This window comes from Oreochromis aureus, linkage group 12, assembly GCF_013358895.1.
Source record: "Oreochromis aureus strain Israel breed Guangdong linkage group 12, ZZ_aureus, whole genome shotgun sequence".
NCBI lineage: Eukaryota > Metazoa > Chordata > Actinopteri > Cichliformes > Cichlidae > Oreochromis > Oreochromis aureus.
The window spans coordinates 32323915-32339581 of NC_052953.1; the positions used below are offsets into that span (position 1 = coordinate 32323915).

The window sequence follows — 15667 nt, forward strand, 5'->3', positions numbered from 1 at the left end:
TGCCTCACAGAGAATGAGAAGCGATAAGGAAAGTATGAAAGGGAACTACACTTATCTTAATCACATACTGGTCCCCGCTCTGCCTCGCTCGCTGCAGCCCCCCGTGTGCAGATGTCAGCGCACATGTGTCTATGCGCACACATGTGTGCCAAACCGCTCTTTTGTGCAAGACCTTGCGTGCAAAGAGTGTGTGTTGTTGTGTCAGTGTGCGTATGCGGTGGGGGTTGTGAGGCAGTACAGTCACCAGGCAGAACAGAGTGGATCTATAAATTGATGGAATTCAAAGCCTCCAGCATCGATTACCATTATAACAAACAGCAGCACACAGAATGTCTGATTATTTTTAGACAAAGATTCTGTGCTCTCAGCAGCAATTCTGCTGATGCTGTCACACTTTCAGACATCTGCCTATGATTGCAATTAGATGGGATACAAAAAGAAAAATAATACCCCCATCTGCATTTTCCCCTCTCTCCTCCTCCTTCCTATTTTTTCCCTCTTTAATTTGTGCTGTCCAAGCCCACTGCACACAATAGTGATTTTGACTCAGTCTACCTCAATGCAGTACCTTGCTAGTTTTTTTTTTTTTTTTTTGCACAGTTGTCAACATTTTCCACCACGGCTTGTCTTTGTGAAAGGCCAGAAAATAGCTTACCACCACAGATGTAATCAAGATGAGCTAGGTTTAATGAATCAATGTCAAATCTACTCCAACATAACACATTAGTGAGTCCCGGATTTTACCTAAAACATTCCTGCTTGCACAGATTGCTACAGCACATCATTTTTGCTCCACTTTTTTTTTTTTGTCAAGAACAATTGTGTTAATTAGCTTTTATCCAACTTCCCTTTGCCTAGAATCATCATTTAAAGAAACATAACATACTCTACAAACAGCTCACTTTGTCTTTTTTTTTTTTTTTTTTGTCAGATTTCTTGCCACCTCTAACCTCCAGTTTCTTGCCTGCTTCTCTCACACTATGGAGTCTGAAAGGATCTGTGCCTGCAGCCTTCGCTGCAACACGCTTGCATAAACCTCAGACCTCTTAATGTAGTATAAACAGCTGCTTTATCATATCATCTGATGGCTCCACTATGGGGTCCGTCTTTGGTCAGTGTCAGAAGGCCACAGTCTGCTTTTGTAAGCCAAAGGATATGTGAGTCATGGTTTCACAGCTATTTTTTCCTTCCCTTGTGTTTAGCTGGTCATTGAGCCACTAGTCCGTTTACAGACTGCCAATAGGGTGCAGATCTAGCCTGTTAAAACCACTAAGCTCCTTCTTTCTTGCTCTTTGTTTTCGAGTCAGAAGTCACCAAGATTGCCTTCTCCTCGCGTATCGATGGGCGCACACCAGGACTGGTTCCATTCTCAAAATCCCTCTTTCCTGCCTCCTCTGGTCCCAATGACAGCTCCGCCCTCCCAGGGGAAACTCATCAATTATGGCTGGATGTTTGACTGGCAGAGGCTTAATGACAGGAGCTCTGTATTGACCTGACTGCCACACACTGAAAATTTGGTCCCAATCGCCCTTTTTAAAACCTGTCAAATGATTACTGAGAAACTCCTCTTTGCACAGCTTGTTGCAACTTGCCTTTTCTTCCTCTTTTTTTAAGACGAGGAAATCTACATGTTCATGCAATTGATCCTGTGAAGGATGAAGCCCAACATAATGAAGGGAGATAAGTGAATTTTATCAGGGATCTTGAAGGTCCCCTGGTTGTAGGTTGAAACGGATCACATCTGATTAGGAAGCAGAGGAAAAGTCTTCCTCAGTATTTTTTGTCTCCAGAGATAGCATTGCTATTTCAGCAACACTATATTGTGAGTTTCTCCCATCATCAGTCTGAACAAGACAACCAAAGTAGCAAACCGTCTGTTCTGCCTCACTTCTTTCCAGAAAGACAGGCAGTAGGTTTCATTTGATGGGCTGTTGCCCAGGCTCCCCTCCCTCGTAATGGTCTAGAAACTGTGGGGATGCTTTCAAAATAACCGTGCCATAATGACTGCACTGTTTGACTTGCATACTGCATGAGTATCCACCATTCTCATCAGCTGAGCTGCAATAAAAGTGAGCCCAGCTTTACGGCGAAGCCACTGACGCACAGGCAGACTCAGAAAAAACACACTGTTATATCTTAAGTACTTATAAAATCCACTCAAAGTCACTTCTTGAGGAATTTTCTCTTGGCAAGATTAGCCAGTCTAGGGCCATTTGAATCTAGTGGAGGTTGGCCGGCTTCTGAAAGCCGACTCTCTAATCTCCAGGAAGGCTCATCCCAGATGGACTGTGAGGACTAACAGGAATTTATAAAGTCCTGTCGCCTTATCCTGTACAGCCATGCCCTTTTTCTTTTCTTTTTTTTCCCTTCTGTGACAGCACGATTTACAAGGAAAGACACATTTCCCTCTCACCAAACGTATCATAAATATTGGAACGCTTTGACAAGGGTAGATGTTCAAACATGCTACGTTGGTCTTTGGTATAAATACAAGGCACGCAGTCTTTTAGGCGTGATTGACTTCAACTTGACCTGTCGTTACTTGAAAACTACACATTGCATTGCTGCAGTTTAAGTTTTTCTTTAGTTTTTTTTTGTATTTATGCAAAGCAATTTCACACAGACCCACACACACATAGAAAAAACCCCCCACAGTGAGATATGAAAACAACTGACCCAGAATAAAATGGGTGGCAGTGTCTATTATTCGTATTGTTAGCAGTCTCCCTTAAAAGACAAAACTACACTTGATTAATCTGACTTACCGTATTGCATTATGTATCTTCTAGCTCGTCTTATTTCTTTATTTGCATGCACCTAATCTGTTCAGTTGGCCATTGGTTTATATGTTGCATATACACCACCATTGCTAAAGTGACACAAATGATAAATATCAATCTCAATATGCGATGCATATGGGGAAAAATGAGCAAAAACGCTGACAGAGAATAGCTGCTGCCACAAAAACAGCCAAGCAATGATACAGTCGAGAACAACCAGACTTTCCAATATTTCCAATATTTGTAAACTTCACTATTTTGCCGAAAATCTTCATCCAGCAAACCTCTTGGCTATGAGCGGAAAACTGCAACTTAGCACAGCAGCACATGCCTGGAGGTGCAACCTGGCCAGTCAGGAACATTTGCCCCCTTGTAGTGATGCTTGTGACTTTTCCGTCTTTAGCCTGTGGCAATAACACTCTGTGTTCAGTGATCGATCACTGATTTCTTGTAAAGTCAGTGAAGTTTTTATCAGAAATGAAATCATTTACAAACATGTTACACATGACTATCCATGTGCGTTGTTATTAAATTACTATAATTCAACAACTGCACACAGTTCGACAGTTCAAGTTAAACATCTATAGAAAATACACAAAGCTGCATGAATTAAATCTGTTTATTTTTATTTTTTACATTTTAGGGCAACCAAAAAAAGTTAAATTGAAAGTTTTAGGCCTCAGCTTGGCTTTCGCTTCTTTCATTGCATATGTCAACTGGGCTGATAGTGATATTGGACTGATGTATCATCCTTAGTTGTATGGTTTTTAACCTTTTAATGACTTAAAGTGTTGTTTTGATTGAACAAATTTAAAGATTCAGTGGGTTGCATTGAGGCTGAACGCCAATGAAAGAGTCAGGAAGTCAGAAAGAATAAAATGCTGTTATATTTGTGTGACATACAATAATGCCAGACCTAACATTTAAATGGACTTGTGTGGAACATTTTATAGGCTGAGACGGTTGGAGAAGAAAGGGTTAGTAGGACAAGTTTAATATAACCTCCTGTAGAGGATCCTGGGGTGGATTGATGGGCATTAAAGCTGTAGCTTTGACATTGGACGCTGCTCGTTACATCTCAGGAACATGGACCTTGGCCAACACAGCGCCAAGGTTGTAAATGTCCTCAAGGCTTGCATGCTGTCACAACAAACTTTTACTGCCAAGGCGATAGCATCAGTCAGGTACCTTTCTTGTAGACTAATTGGTAAAGTTGTGGCATTAGAGTCTCAGTGTGTAGCATCTCGCCTAAGACAGTGCACTCATTCCTACTTTAGCCCCTTTTTGACTCGCCAGTCCAGGGACTTGAACCAGCAGCCCTTCAATTAACAGACCGCTTCTCCGACCGACAGGCTGTCACCATCCCACGAGGCCACGGCTGGTTGGAAGCTTCATCCTTCCATTATCTGCCTTTTTTCCCTCTCCTCCTCGTCGTGTTATGATTTATTAAATTGCCTTTAAGTAAGACTGCAGATTAATTAAAACACAGTCAATTTAATTTCCCGGCGTCATATATAAATTCGCAGTGGTAATTGAATCCCCTACTCCACTTTTTATATTGTAACCCAGCAGTTACAAGAGAAGAAGATCCTCGTCAATTACTGATAATCACAGTCCAAACTAAGAGGAATACACTGCTGTCTGTTTCACTGCTCGGTGTAGGAAAGCAGAGTTAGAATCTGCTTTCTCCCTTTTTTTTTCTGTTTGCTGAAAGAGCCGGGAATTGGATGACTGATCGATAATATTGGATTTGCGGATGCCATGTGGTGCAGCTGAGTCCACGGTGAATGCAAGGTTCTGATGAAGGGGCCTGCTGCACAGGCAGCTTTGCATAGCGGATCAGACATGTCGACAGGGCGGAGCTCTCGTTTTGCTATGACTACAGATCTGTAAGCAACCGATGTGACATTAATGGAATAGCGATTGGGGCCCGTTGTTGTAGCAAAAAGGGTAATGTGGTTTAAAGCTATGGAGGCTGCTGTCACGTATTGAAAATCTGAGCGGGATCAATATAAAGATTGGTGCGGGCGATGGGGGAGAGAGATGGAAAAGAGGCTGAAAATAGATCTGACCTGTGGTAATTACTACAGCATGTGAGGCGCTCGTGTGTTTGAATCCGGTCTCGGCCGGGCTTAAAAAACAGCCACTCATTTCAGAAGGAAGCTCCATTTGTTTATAAGGGTGTTTGTCAGGTTATTGGGCCTTAACACGTGACCCCCCCCCTCTCTCCCTTCCTCTCTCTCTCTCTCACCCTCTCACCCCATTCGCTCACTGGCGCTCTATAGCCGTTGCAAGCGTATTGATTATTTCAAATACTGATTATCTAAAAGGCCTTCTGCTACTGTAGGCATTGGATTTATTTTGGCTTAATTATTTATGGGCCAGGGCTAGCTGTAAGTATTACTGCTGTGAGATCATGAAGGATTACATTGTTAATATTCAGCAGTGTATTTTTATTTATGTACACTCTTAAGCTTTACTGGATGAGCTTTGGCCGGCTCCCTAAAGTGCCGTCTCTCTCTCTCTGTCTCGCTCTGTTTCTCTCTCCCCCCGTCTCACCGTTTGTCTGTCTTTTGTGTGTTTTGTAGAGGGAGCTAAACTCTGTAGCGTCTGAACTGGCGGGTCGTCAAGAGGAGAGTGAACATTCCCACAAGCACCTGGTAGAGCTGAGCAGAGAGTTCAAGAGAAATGTCCCTGAGGTGAGTCTGGCACCGCCCCCCCCCCTTACACTCTCTCACACATACACACATATGACCCCCCCTACATTATTTCAACTATATGTGTCATTTTGCTCATCTTCACCTCAGCAGGTACTGACTGTCTGCATCACTGCAGCTGCTCAAGCCCCCGCACATACCTTTTTGAACAGGGAATTGTTTATTTCTCTTGTAAAGCCTGCATTAGCATACTGTACGTTAACAGTGCGCAGCACTTGCGAGAAATCAGGGTTAGCCTCCTCCCGTCCCCTTTCCAGTAGATCAGTTAATATTTAAATGCCGAGGCCTTGCAGTATTAGCCTCTGGCTCGGTGCGATGAGAGGTGAGGGGGCTCATTTGCAAAAAAAGTATGCACGACTGTGCTGCTTGCTTTCAACTCCAAAGCTAAAGCACTACTTTATAAAAAAGTTATCTTGGTGTCAGAGTTGGCAGTTGATGTTGATATATCTCCAGGTTTATGTGATGGATCAGGAACAGGTGTCTCTCCAAACCCATTAAGGAAAGGGATTCTGACTAACCAATGTGATGAATGCTGATTAGGACGCATCCCCCTCTGCACCATCACGCCTGTTAGGGTTCACTACTTTGTCTCTGGTTCTATGTTACAATACACTGAGCTATCAAAGCAGCTACTTTCCTTTCTTTTAACAACAAGTGAACTCCATTAGTCTGATGTATCTTCAGTTCATTCTTTTCCTGAACTCTCTTCTAACAGCTTTCACTAGACTAGCATATTTTGCAGTCTCTTAAAACAAAGCTCCACATGGCTAATTACCATAACCAAGCACATGGCTAATTAGAATATTATTACATATACACATTACCAAAGCTATTTCTCAACATATGTTTACACACATGCTGTACACAAACATGAAATGTGCTCATGCTAAAAAAAAGTGTAAACAGATGCTCAGATAAATTGTGTATTTTACTCCAAAGCTAGGCTAACATACAAGTAGCATCCCTATAGTTGGGTAGAGTGATGAAGCAGGCCCTTTTAGCTTCTTAGCCATAATCTCACACGTAATCTCATAGCTTTGTATTTCTTTTCATCCACTGTTTGTCTTCAGCTGCAGCGGTGTGGACCACTGACTCTGCATTGATCTTTTCATATAGCCTCTTGCTACTTCCTTCCGCTGCTGCCTTGCCACCAGCACTATTTTTCCTCTTTATTTTATTTCTTAATTACTAGTTAATCTGTAATTCTTAGATTTTTTTGTTGAGGGACACACAAAAAATGTCTACCTTAAGCCAAAGTCAAATTTAAATGTTGAAGTTGTTGTTTGCCACTGACGAGATTCCTTAATTAAGACTTTAAAGCGAATGATACGGTGGCCCTGAGAGTCAAAGCACAACAGATGTTTTGGGGTTGTTTTTTTGGGGGGGGCATTAAGGTGACAAAACAGCTGCAGAAGTGACAGAAACCAAAACATGTGAAGGATTGCGCTGAGACACGCTTAAAAGAAGGATTAATCAGTGCCGTGAGGGAGAAAAAGATAAAGGTAAAGTCACATGATTCATGTAATACTGTAGCTACGTGTTTGCTATTAGCCATTTATTGTTAGCTTGTCACTTTCGCAGCTGTTCCGTCATGAGTTGCATTTTATCTTTTATCTTTCCGTTGTGTTTTGTGTGTGTAGTTTTTTTTTTTTTTAGCTTTTCTACATGCTGACGTTTTCTTAAGTTGCAATGCATTTGACCTCTCAGGGCTGCCGTAGAATGAGGACTGGCGATAGATATTGATAAGACTTTATGATACCAATACTGTTATTGATTCTTCTTAGTTCAGCCACAACAAAACAGTTTTGTTATGTTAGAGTTTTGAACACAGTGTAGAAACTAAAGGAGAAAAAAAGCGATGTATTTGATTCAGGTGTGCCCCACTTATTAAAAGCTAATGTTGATTATTTTTCAATATGTAGCTGTCAAAAGAAACATGTTGACACTGGTAAAAAGGAGTGATGCACTTGGAGCCATGTGATTCTGATGAACTGGACAATCTGGAACCAGTTCTGAATAGCTTTCCTTAATGAAATTTCATTGCATTAACTACAGTGTAGTCAGATATGAGATCTCCTTGTGGTTAGCACGACCGAAAGAAACTATTAAACACAAGCAATGCATCTTCCAGTGTAAGTACTGGAATGTGAATGTCATTTGAAGCGAACGTTAGCTGTAATATTTCTTGGGATCTGTTTACGATCAGTTCTATCTTGTCATTATTTAGAGGTACTAAAAATGTCTTATTTAACCAGGACCCGTTATGCTCATTTTCTAGCTCCATATTTGTGTTCTTGGACCTGAATAGCTTTGCATAATTCACAGTTAAAATATTATCTTTATTGAGCTCATCTTATCTTCAGTCTGAAGCGAGCTGCTTCAGCTTCCTTTCCCCTCCCTTTAAGCAAACTTTCTTCTGACTACAAGAGGTTTGAACATCAGGTGGGTGGGGCTTGAATTCTTACATCCAGAGGTGTGTGGCTCAGGTGACTACAACAGAGATATCCCCTTGCATTGACATCATGCAGGACCAAGAGTAGAAAAAGTGAAAGAGCAATGACTAATCATACTTTCAGAAGCTACTAAATTCTACTAAAAGGGGTGGATGTCAAACTATCCTAACCATTACACTTAATACATCACAATAAGATTTTAACAACATGTAGAATTTCATGTGTCATTATTTATGTTCTGGGCTATTTTTGATACCTACTTAGAAGCTATATAGACATCACTTATTTTCATGTTCTTCTGCTTTACATTAAAAATGTGCTGAGACCTCGATGCACCTTGCTTTTGTAAAGCAAAATGGCAATTAAGGTAGATTGAACCGAGTACATGAAAAGCAAAACCTAAGAGAGATACAGATGTGATTTAGTCCTTTTTCATCATCTTCCTTTGAAATGATCAACTATTGACATGTAGGCTGAATTCAAAGAGAATATTTTTATATTTTATAAATTAACCTCCAGGCTATTTGCCATGCTGCCTGCCTATCTCAGCCTGTAGTGCGCTGCTGTAATCTTGTCAGTATAATACAGGCGTTTAAGACAGGATCAGGTTGTCACCACTGGCAGCACAATCCCCTTACCTGAGGCTGCGAGAGCTCGCACACGTCTGGATCTCTAGCTAGTGGAAAGCCCCACTTTTGAAACATGCCCACTCAAACTCTTCAGGTTTAACCACTAATACTCACACCCCATTACGACGTAACTCACCGGCAGCACACGTGCAATGTGAGGGAAGCTGTGGTCAGAATCCATTAACGTGCTCTTTCTTATGTTTGTGCCTCACTGGGACTAGTAGACAGGTGGAGTGTGTGCAAAAACGACAAAGTGCTGAGACAGAGTTTACTTTTTTTTTTTGTCTGTACACAGGAAGTCCGGGAGATGGTGGCACCTGTTCTCAAGAGTTTCCAAGCCCAGGTGAGTCGCACGACTTTTGCATGTTACAGATCACTGATTCAGCAGCGGATTTAGCAGATTCAGCGCTTTTATCGACGATGTCTGAGGCTTTGTCTGCACAACATTATAATCTACTGAAAGGAGACACTCTTGCTTAGCACACTGACCAAAGCAGACCGCTGTACTCCTGGAAAGAAACACTTGATTGATAGGGCAAGGAATCCATGGCGTGCTTTTCATGTTACTGCTCATCTGGTGCTTATTGACTGATGCCTTTTCTGTCAAAGTGAAGTAGCATCTATCTGCCATTAGATGATCAGATATCTGGCTTCTCATATTTTCTTGGCTGAGACAAGCCCTCATTTCCTGTTGTGATGGTGCATTCAGCGTGCCCCCTCTGACGTCGCCATATTGAAAAAGTCATCTGATACCTACCAAGACTCTGCTCTAGCCATTAAACCAAGGTCATAAATCACATTTGTGAGCTGCATTATGGTCCACGAAGCAGAGGCTTATGGAAATGATACCACAAATATGTTTCCAGTCTCGTTCTCCCCCTTCTAAACTCCCGCTCAGCGCTAACCTGAAAGCCTCATCATCGGTAAACATTAGAACACTCGGCATGGATTGTTCAGATCTCTTGGAAGCGATTATTGGCAGCTTCTTTTTAATGCTTTATAATTGACTATGCCCAAGTAAGCGTGTTCTCTGGCAGGAGCTATCACATTCAGCACCCTGTGGTTGATTTCTGTGCTAATTCAATTACTCCAACTGTAAAGTTCCACAAATATCAGAAGCACCCTTCCATATCTTTATTGTGCAAACAGGAACCCAAAGGATTAATTTAAGCACCATTGATGTCTGACAACTGGGAGTCTCGAGATGTTTCATAGTAGATAAAATAGATGGCTGATAATGAGCAATGATTTTTTTTCTTTTTTTTCATGTTAGCTTCAGGCCTCTCTGGGTACCTCTTGGTCTCTCTTGTGTAACTACCACAGGCACGTGTTCTGCACATTTATAAGTAAGCCAGCTTGCAGAGCAAAAAAAGCTATTTTTTTGATCGCGGGGTGCAGCAGGCAACTCGGCACACCATAATAATCTAATCCTCTGGTGTTTTTCTGATACACTTTGACCTTATTGGTAATGTCAAACAGCTTGCAGAGGCTTGTGAACTTTACCCAGCGGTAGTCTGCTCGACCTCAGTGTAAGCCGTGGGACCTCGACCTGCTGCTGCTGCAGGGGGAGAAAGTGGAAGGGAAGGTTGGAGTTGGATGTGCTTATTTGGCTGTGTGGTTTGGGATAGACCGAAGCTCCCCTGCAGGTGCACTGTACAGGTGGTGAACCGTAGAAAAGTCCCTGGCGTGTTCTGCGTGTGCGTGTGTGAGGATGCATACTTGCGAGGAGGAAAAAAACTGGGTCCTTGCCCCCCTTTCCCTCCCCTCCCTCATTGCAGTTCGGAGGCCCAGAGGAGTGCCTCTTGGTATTTGGACCCTCATCATGCCACTTCTAAAGGAGAAGTCGGCTCCTTTGAAGTGTTTGCGACATGACAGGTTCCCTTTCTTTTCTTTTTTCATTTCAATGTTCCCCACCCACTTTCCCTCTCTTCTCCCGTCCAATCTCGCCTTCTAATTATCACTAACCAGGCGACTGATTAGAAACACGTTGCCGACCTAGTTTTTCCGCAGAGCTGGAGGAGGAGAAAGGGTTAATCCCAGAGCTGGTGGCTGTCATTGGTCGCTTCCCTCCTTCTTCTCTTCTCTCTTTTTTTTCTCCTTTCGTTCTGCTCTCCTCTTTTCTTTCCCTGGAAGTTTGCTAATGAGGTCCCGTCAGAGCTGAGGAGAGGTGTTAATTTGGCCTTGTGAAGTAGGAAGGAGATTAAGGACAGTGAGGAGCTGAGTTTACGGCTTAAAATACACCGCTGTCCTTATTAATCCACAGGGCCCTGGGAGACCGGCGTTTTTGGTTTTATAATGAACACTGTCTTATTAAGAAGGTAATTTTAATAAAAATTTACGGCGAAGAAGAGGAGATGGTACACGTCTCCATGGTCTCAGGCACACCTTTGGGGCTGAGGGATATGACAGTTATTTCTCAAATAACCGATCGCTGGAGAGCCGGGGCCCGTTGGACCGCGCTGTTCACACAGCTCTCTCTCTCAGAGCTCTCGCTGCCATCTGAACATACAGGAAAAACAGACTTTGCCGACTCTCACCGAGACTTCGCGGGCTTCTCAGTGCAATTTACACCTCCCTCTCACTTTAGAGTATAAACTCCCCTCAGGATGAACCTTGATTCCTGGTATGTTTGCAGGAGAGAGGCAGATTCCTCCTCACATCCGGACAATCTGAATATCAGGCCCAAATTAAGCACTCATTCTATTTTTCTCTCCTCTCCTCTTGATGTCGACGGCGCTCTCGGAAAAAGAAAACAGCAGTATGGGTCCCTAATTACTGAAACTTGCTTTACAATGATAATCCGTAGAGTAATTTAGCGTGCACAATGAGAGTTGTGGTGCTTGCGCAGATGGAGATTCTGATAAATAGTTTGTAACGTGTAATTAGCAGCTCTGCCGGTTACATGCCATTAACCCCTCAAGCTCAGGAATCATTATTGGCCCTCATTATCAAGCAGTAAGGTACGATCGAGCTGACTAGACATCAAAAACATCAAACAGCTATTAAAGCAGTGCGAGCTGGGGGCCGGTGGACACCTGTTTATGAGTCTAACTGTGCCATTTCTTCCCCTGAGGTGCTAAAAGTGATGATGTGAGGGAAGACAATGTTTTCATGTATAGTGTTGTTGTTGTGGTTGCTTGTTTTTCTGTGTGAGCTTCGGAGGTCTTTTTCAAATGAATTAAGACATCTCAAAATGGCTGCTGTGTCTTGTCTGGAAAGGTGGACTGAGCTGGTAATATGACCTTTCATGCTGGAGAGCGACACCAGAAATGTGCAATAAAAAAGCCAAAACAGTTGTTTGGATCGTCATATCTGCTTTAGTGCTTTTTTTGTTGTCGTTAAAAGCTTCTGCAACTGTATTTTCATCCTCGTTTAAGGCTTCTTGCAGATAATTTGTCCACGAGTGTAAGAGCTGAGTGGAGACCTTTGCCCATAATGCCTCGCCCTGAGCTGCCCTCCCGTACTCCACGCGGCGAGGTAGACGACCACCATCTTTGATCATCCATCGAGAGCCGACCAGTTTTTCCTCCTTTTTGATTAATTCCTGAAGGAAATGATAATTTCTCTTGAATGTATGAATATGTTATGAATAGTGGAATGAATCAAAGAGTAAAGGATGATAATTAATTACAGCGCTATGATAAAAGGCTGTGGGTGTTATGACGCAAGCTTCCTCTGTGTCATTATGAGAGGCTCCATAATTACCTTTCTGCACGAGCCAGCGCTCCTGGCGGTGCTGGCAGTGAGAGTGCCGCTCGCTGAGTGAGTCTAACGGTCATAAAGCTTTTCCCTGCCTAATTGTCTGAGGGGCTCTATGGCACTTTCATAGATGAGGGACTGCGCCGTTAGGAAAAATGCTCGGCGACGCTACAGCTTTTCCAGCTCAATGAAGACAGATCTTCATCATGGGCTAAACCTTGCGGTTATTAGGTACAGATTGCTTGAGTGGATGGCTAACTTGGGAAGGTGGTGTCGGAATGAGTGAGCAGCAGAGTCATACAGTCTGATAAAAAGCTGCTAGTAGACTACGTACAGTTTTAAAAGCAAGCTAGTGTGGATTTCTTTGTACATTATAGGCTCATATTTCTGTGCCAGTAAACCAGATCTGTGCCTCCCAGGTACCTCTGAATATTCCCTTTGTGTTATTATTCATGCCCTACCTTATGTAAGGGGCATTTACGACACCCTCCTACTCACTCCCACTCGCCCATCCTCCCATGCTTCCCCCCCGGCTATGACCAGGCTGCTCCATACTGGGCCGACGAGGTATCTCTAATGCCTGTCTCCTGCTCGGCTGTCTTAGGCTCATTGAGCAGCAGGCCAGGCCCAGGATCTCCAGGCCATTACCTATTCATAGCACGCACAGGCCTCCAGCCTATTGTGGGGAACATAATGGGCTCCGGGGCCATGTAAACCACCGGCTTTCTGCTCCCAGTTTATCGCTTGTGTCCTTTTCATGCTAAGGAGAGGGAATGAAGGTGAGAGTAAGGAAGTTAGGAGAGAGAAGGGAGAGCCAAGAGGGAGAGGGATGTGAGGGGGCGTGGGAGTGTAATTGGACATTAGATAATACCTTCCTCGAGTCTTCTACGTCCTTTGCATCTCCTGAGGGTGAATGGCCTTGCATGTTCTCCACATCAGTGCAGAAAAGCTGCTTTGAGCCAAACGTAATGCACCTCGATTCACTCGCTGTTTCAGTCTCTATTACTTTAAAGTTTACTTTTATCGATCACGATTAATCAGAGATGAACAAGCTTATATGTGGATGTTGGATCAAATGCTCTGTATCCTGCTGTACCACTGCAACTTCATCTCGTCTAATGCCAAGTCCTGTACATGAGCAGTGAATAAATAGCCTTTTTCTGAAGATACTGATATTTCTTAGAGATAGTCTAGTTTAAGTTGACACATCACTTTATATTCTAAACTTATTCAGCAGATTATTTCCAGATAGTATCCTCTATGCATTCAGTTATGTACTGAATTGTTTTTTGAGTCATTTTTGCTTCAGATAACTCTTTTTTCTGGAGCGGGGGCAGTGCAAGACACGTAGTAAATGGCCTCGGGGCGAATTTGAACCTGGGCCTCTGGTTAACCTGCACAGCCTTTTGCACTATACCGACATCCTTGTTTGGAATAACTTTAAAGTGACCCATGTAACATCTGCCAGGTACTGTGGGCACAACTGACAAAATACAGAATAATAAATGTGAAAATATTGTAATCACCAAGTGAATTTTAAGTTGGTATATTTACAGATAAATTTAATATAAAGCCAGGATGATGCCACCCACAGGTTTGTGAACTTTGGCTTTTGAAGTCAAAAAAAAGAGAAAAAAGTAGAATTGCCCTTACCTAAAAACATGCACTTCCTGGGTGGTTTGTTGTTACAAAAAGACATACAGCTGTGTCAGCATTCACCGTTCACTCAAAGAGGGCATGCTGTTAATGCGCAATGTAAAATTTTAAGCCTTATGAAGGATTTAAATGAATGAGAAAAATAAAAATCTACCTACTATGAAGTACATTAGTTATAAAGACCAAAAATGTTTATTGTAATTGTCATTTTAACATGGAAGTTTATTCAATTCAATTTAATTCAATTTTATTAATTTTAGCGCCAAATCACAGTTGCCTCAAGGTGCTTTATATTGTAAGGTAGACCCTACAATAATACATACAGAGAAAAACCCAACAGTCATATGACCCCCTATGAGCAAGCACTTTGGCGACAGTGGGAAGGAAAAACTCCCTTTTAACAGGAAGAAACCTCCGGCAGAACCAGGCTCAGGGAGGGGCGGGGCCATCTGCTGCGACCGGTTGGGGTGAGAGAAGGAAGACGGGATAAAAGACATGCTGTGGAAGAGAGCCGCAGCCGCAAGTTTATGAGAGTTCACTTCCCTTAAAGATAGCCTCAAGTGGCCACTAGAGGAACTGCAGTTTGACAAGCGCTTCATTTCCCAGAACTGGAAGTTAATGCTTGATATGGACAAATAGGTTTTTCTAGGTGTCTCATATAGGTCGTGATTTGTTGCTAGCTACAAGTAAATACTGAATTGGTGAACACTGCCAGTTTTGTACCAAACCAGTTTGTTCTCATAAAATAAAACTGAGGGCTATAACAGAAACAGCCTTCAACGAGATGGACAAAAATAGAAATCATTACCTCGCAGATCCAAACAGAAAACACAGGTTGTGTTTTCTTTTTAAATATGCTTGCTACACATGTTTTCTGTCTGCAGAGGTGAGCACATTTTTTTTTTTCTGGCCAAATTTATAGCTTAAGAATTTGCCATCCGTCTGCTTGGCAGAAGCTCAGACAGTACCTTTTTAAAATGAAATATCATTAATTCAGTAAATGACAACATAAACAAACCCAGTAGTTGGGTGGCAGCGTTTCACCAGCGCTGCACCATCTTTCAGCTGCATATTGGGCCTTTTGTAGAAGTTTAATATATCTGACTGCCCTTGTTTGTTTCCTGTGTGGTGACTGATTGTTGTGATTCTGCCGGGTGTTTTTATGCTGAGACGCCTCAACCTTTCCATCAGCCTTCCCAGTGTCAGTCTTATCCCTCCTCTGCTGTGCTGTGATCTGATGGCGTGTGTATGTGTGTGTGTTGGCGTGTTTGTTTTCCTGTCCTGACTGATGCCCTGTCGGAGCGTCCCAGTTGGGTGTATTCATCATTATGGATGCGTGTTTAGAGTCAGGGATGCACACCAGGTAAAGAAGAGAAGGTTGGGGGGGGGGGGTTGTTATAAATAGGCACTTGGCTCTCTAGCCATGTGGAATTGATGAGTTTCAGCACATTCTGCTCTGCAGTGCCAGGTTTAATTTCTACCGTCCTGACAGCACAAACCTCAGAGCCCAGAGACATCACGCCTGACTGCCGCTGCTGTGCAAATGTTAGCCATGTTTGAGGATGGACGCACGCATAGCACCGGCTCCAGCGCTCCTATTGGATGTCTGACTGGGTGTACATCCCCTCCTCTAAACCCCTGTCACCTTAACAGACAGGCAATCACATCCCTGACTGGACACTCACCAGCAGCACACAGTAACTAATCCAAGAGGCAGTTTCTAAGACTGAGCT

The 15667-nt window shown here is 42.9% G+C and overlaps 1 protein-coding gene across 1 annotated transcript in view; it reads left to right on the plus strand.

Moving 5' to 3' along the window:
* The window catches only part of cux2b (cut-like homeobox 2b), a 95240-nt gene that overhangs the window by 29781 nt on the left and 49792 nt on the right, over positions 1 to 15667 (plus strand). Inside the window, exons 2-3 of the mRNA XM_039620885.1 lie at positions 5369 to 5479; positions 8875 to 8922. Of these exons, the coding sequence (XP_039476819.1) occupies positions 5369 to 5479; positions 8875 to 8922 (159 nt within the window). The remainder of the gene's footprint in view (positions 1 to 5368; positions 5480 to 8874; positions 8923 to 15667) is intronic.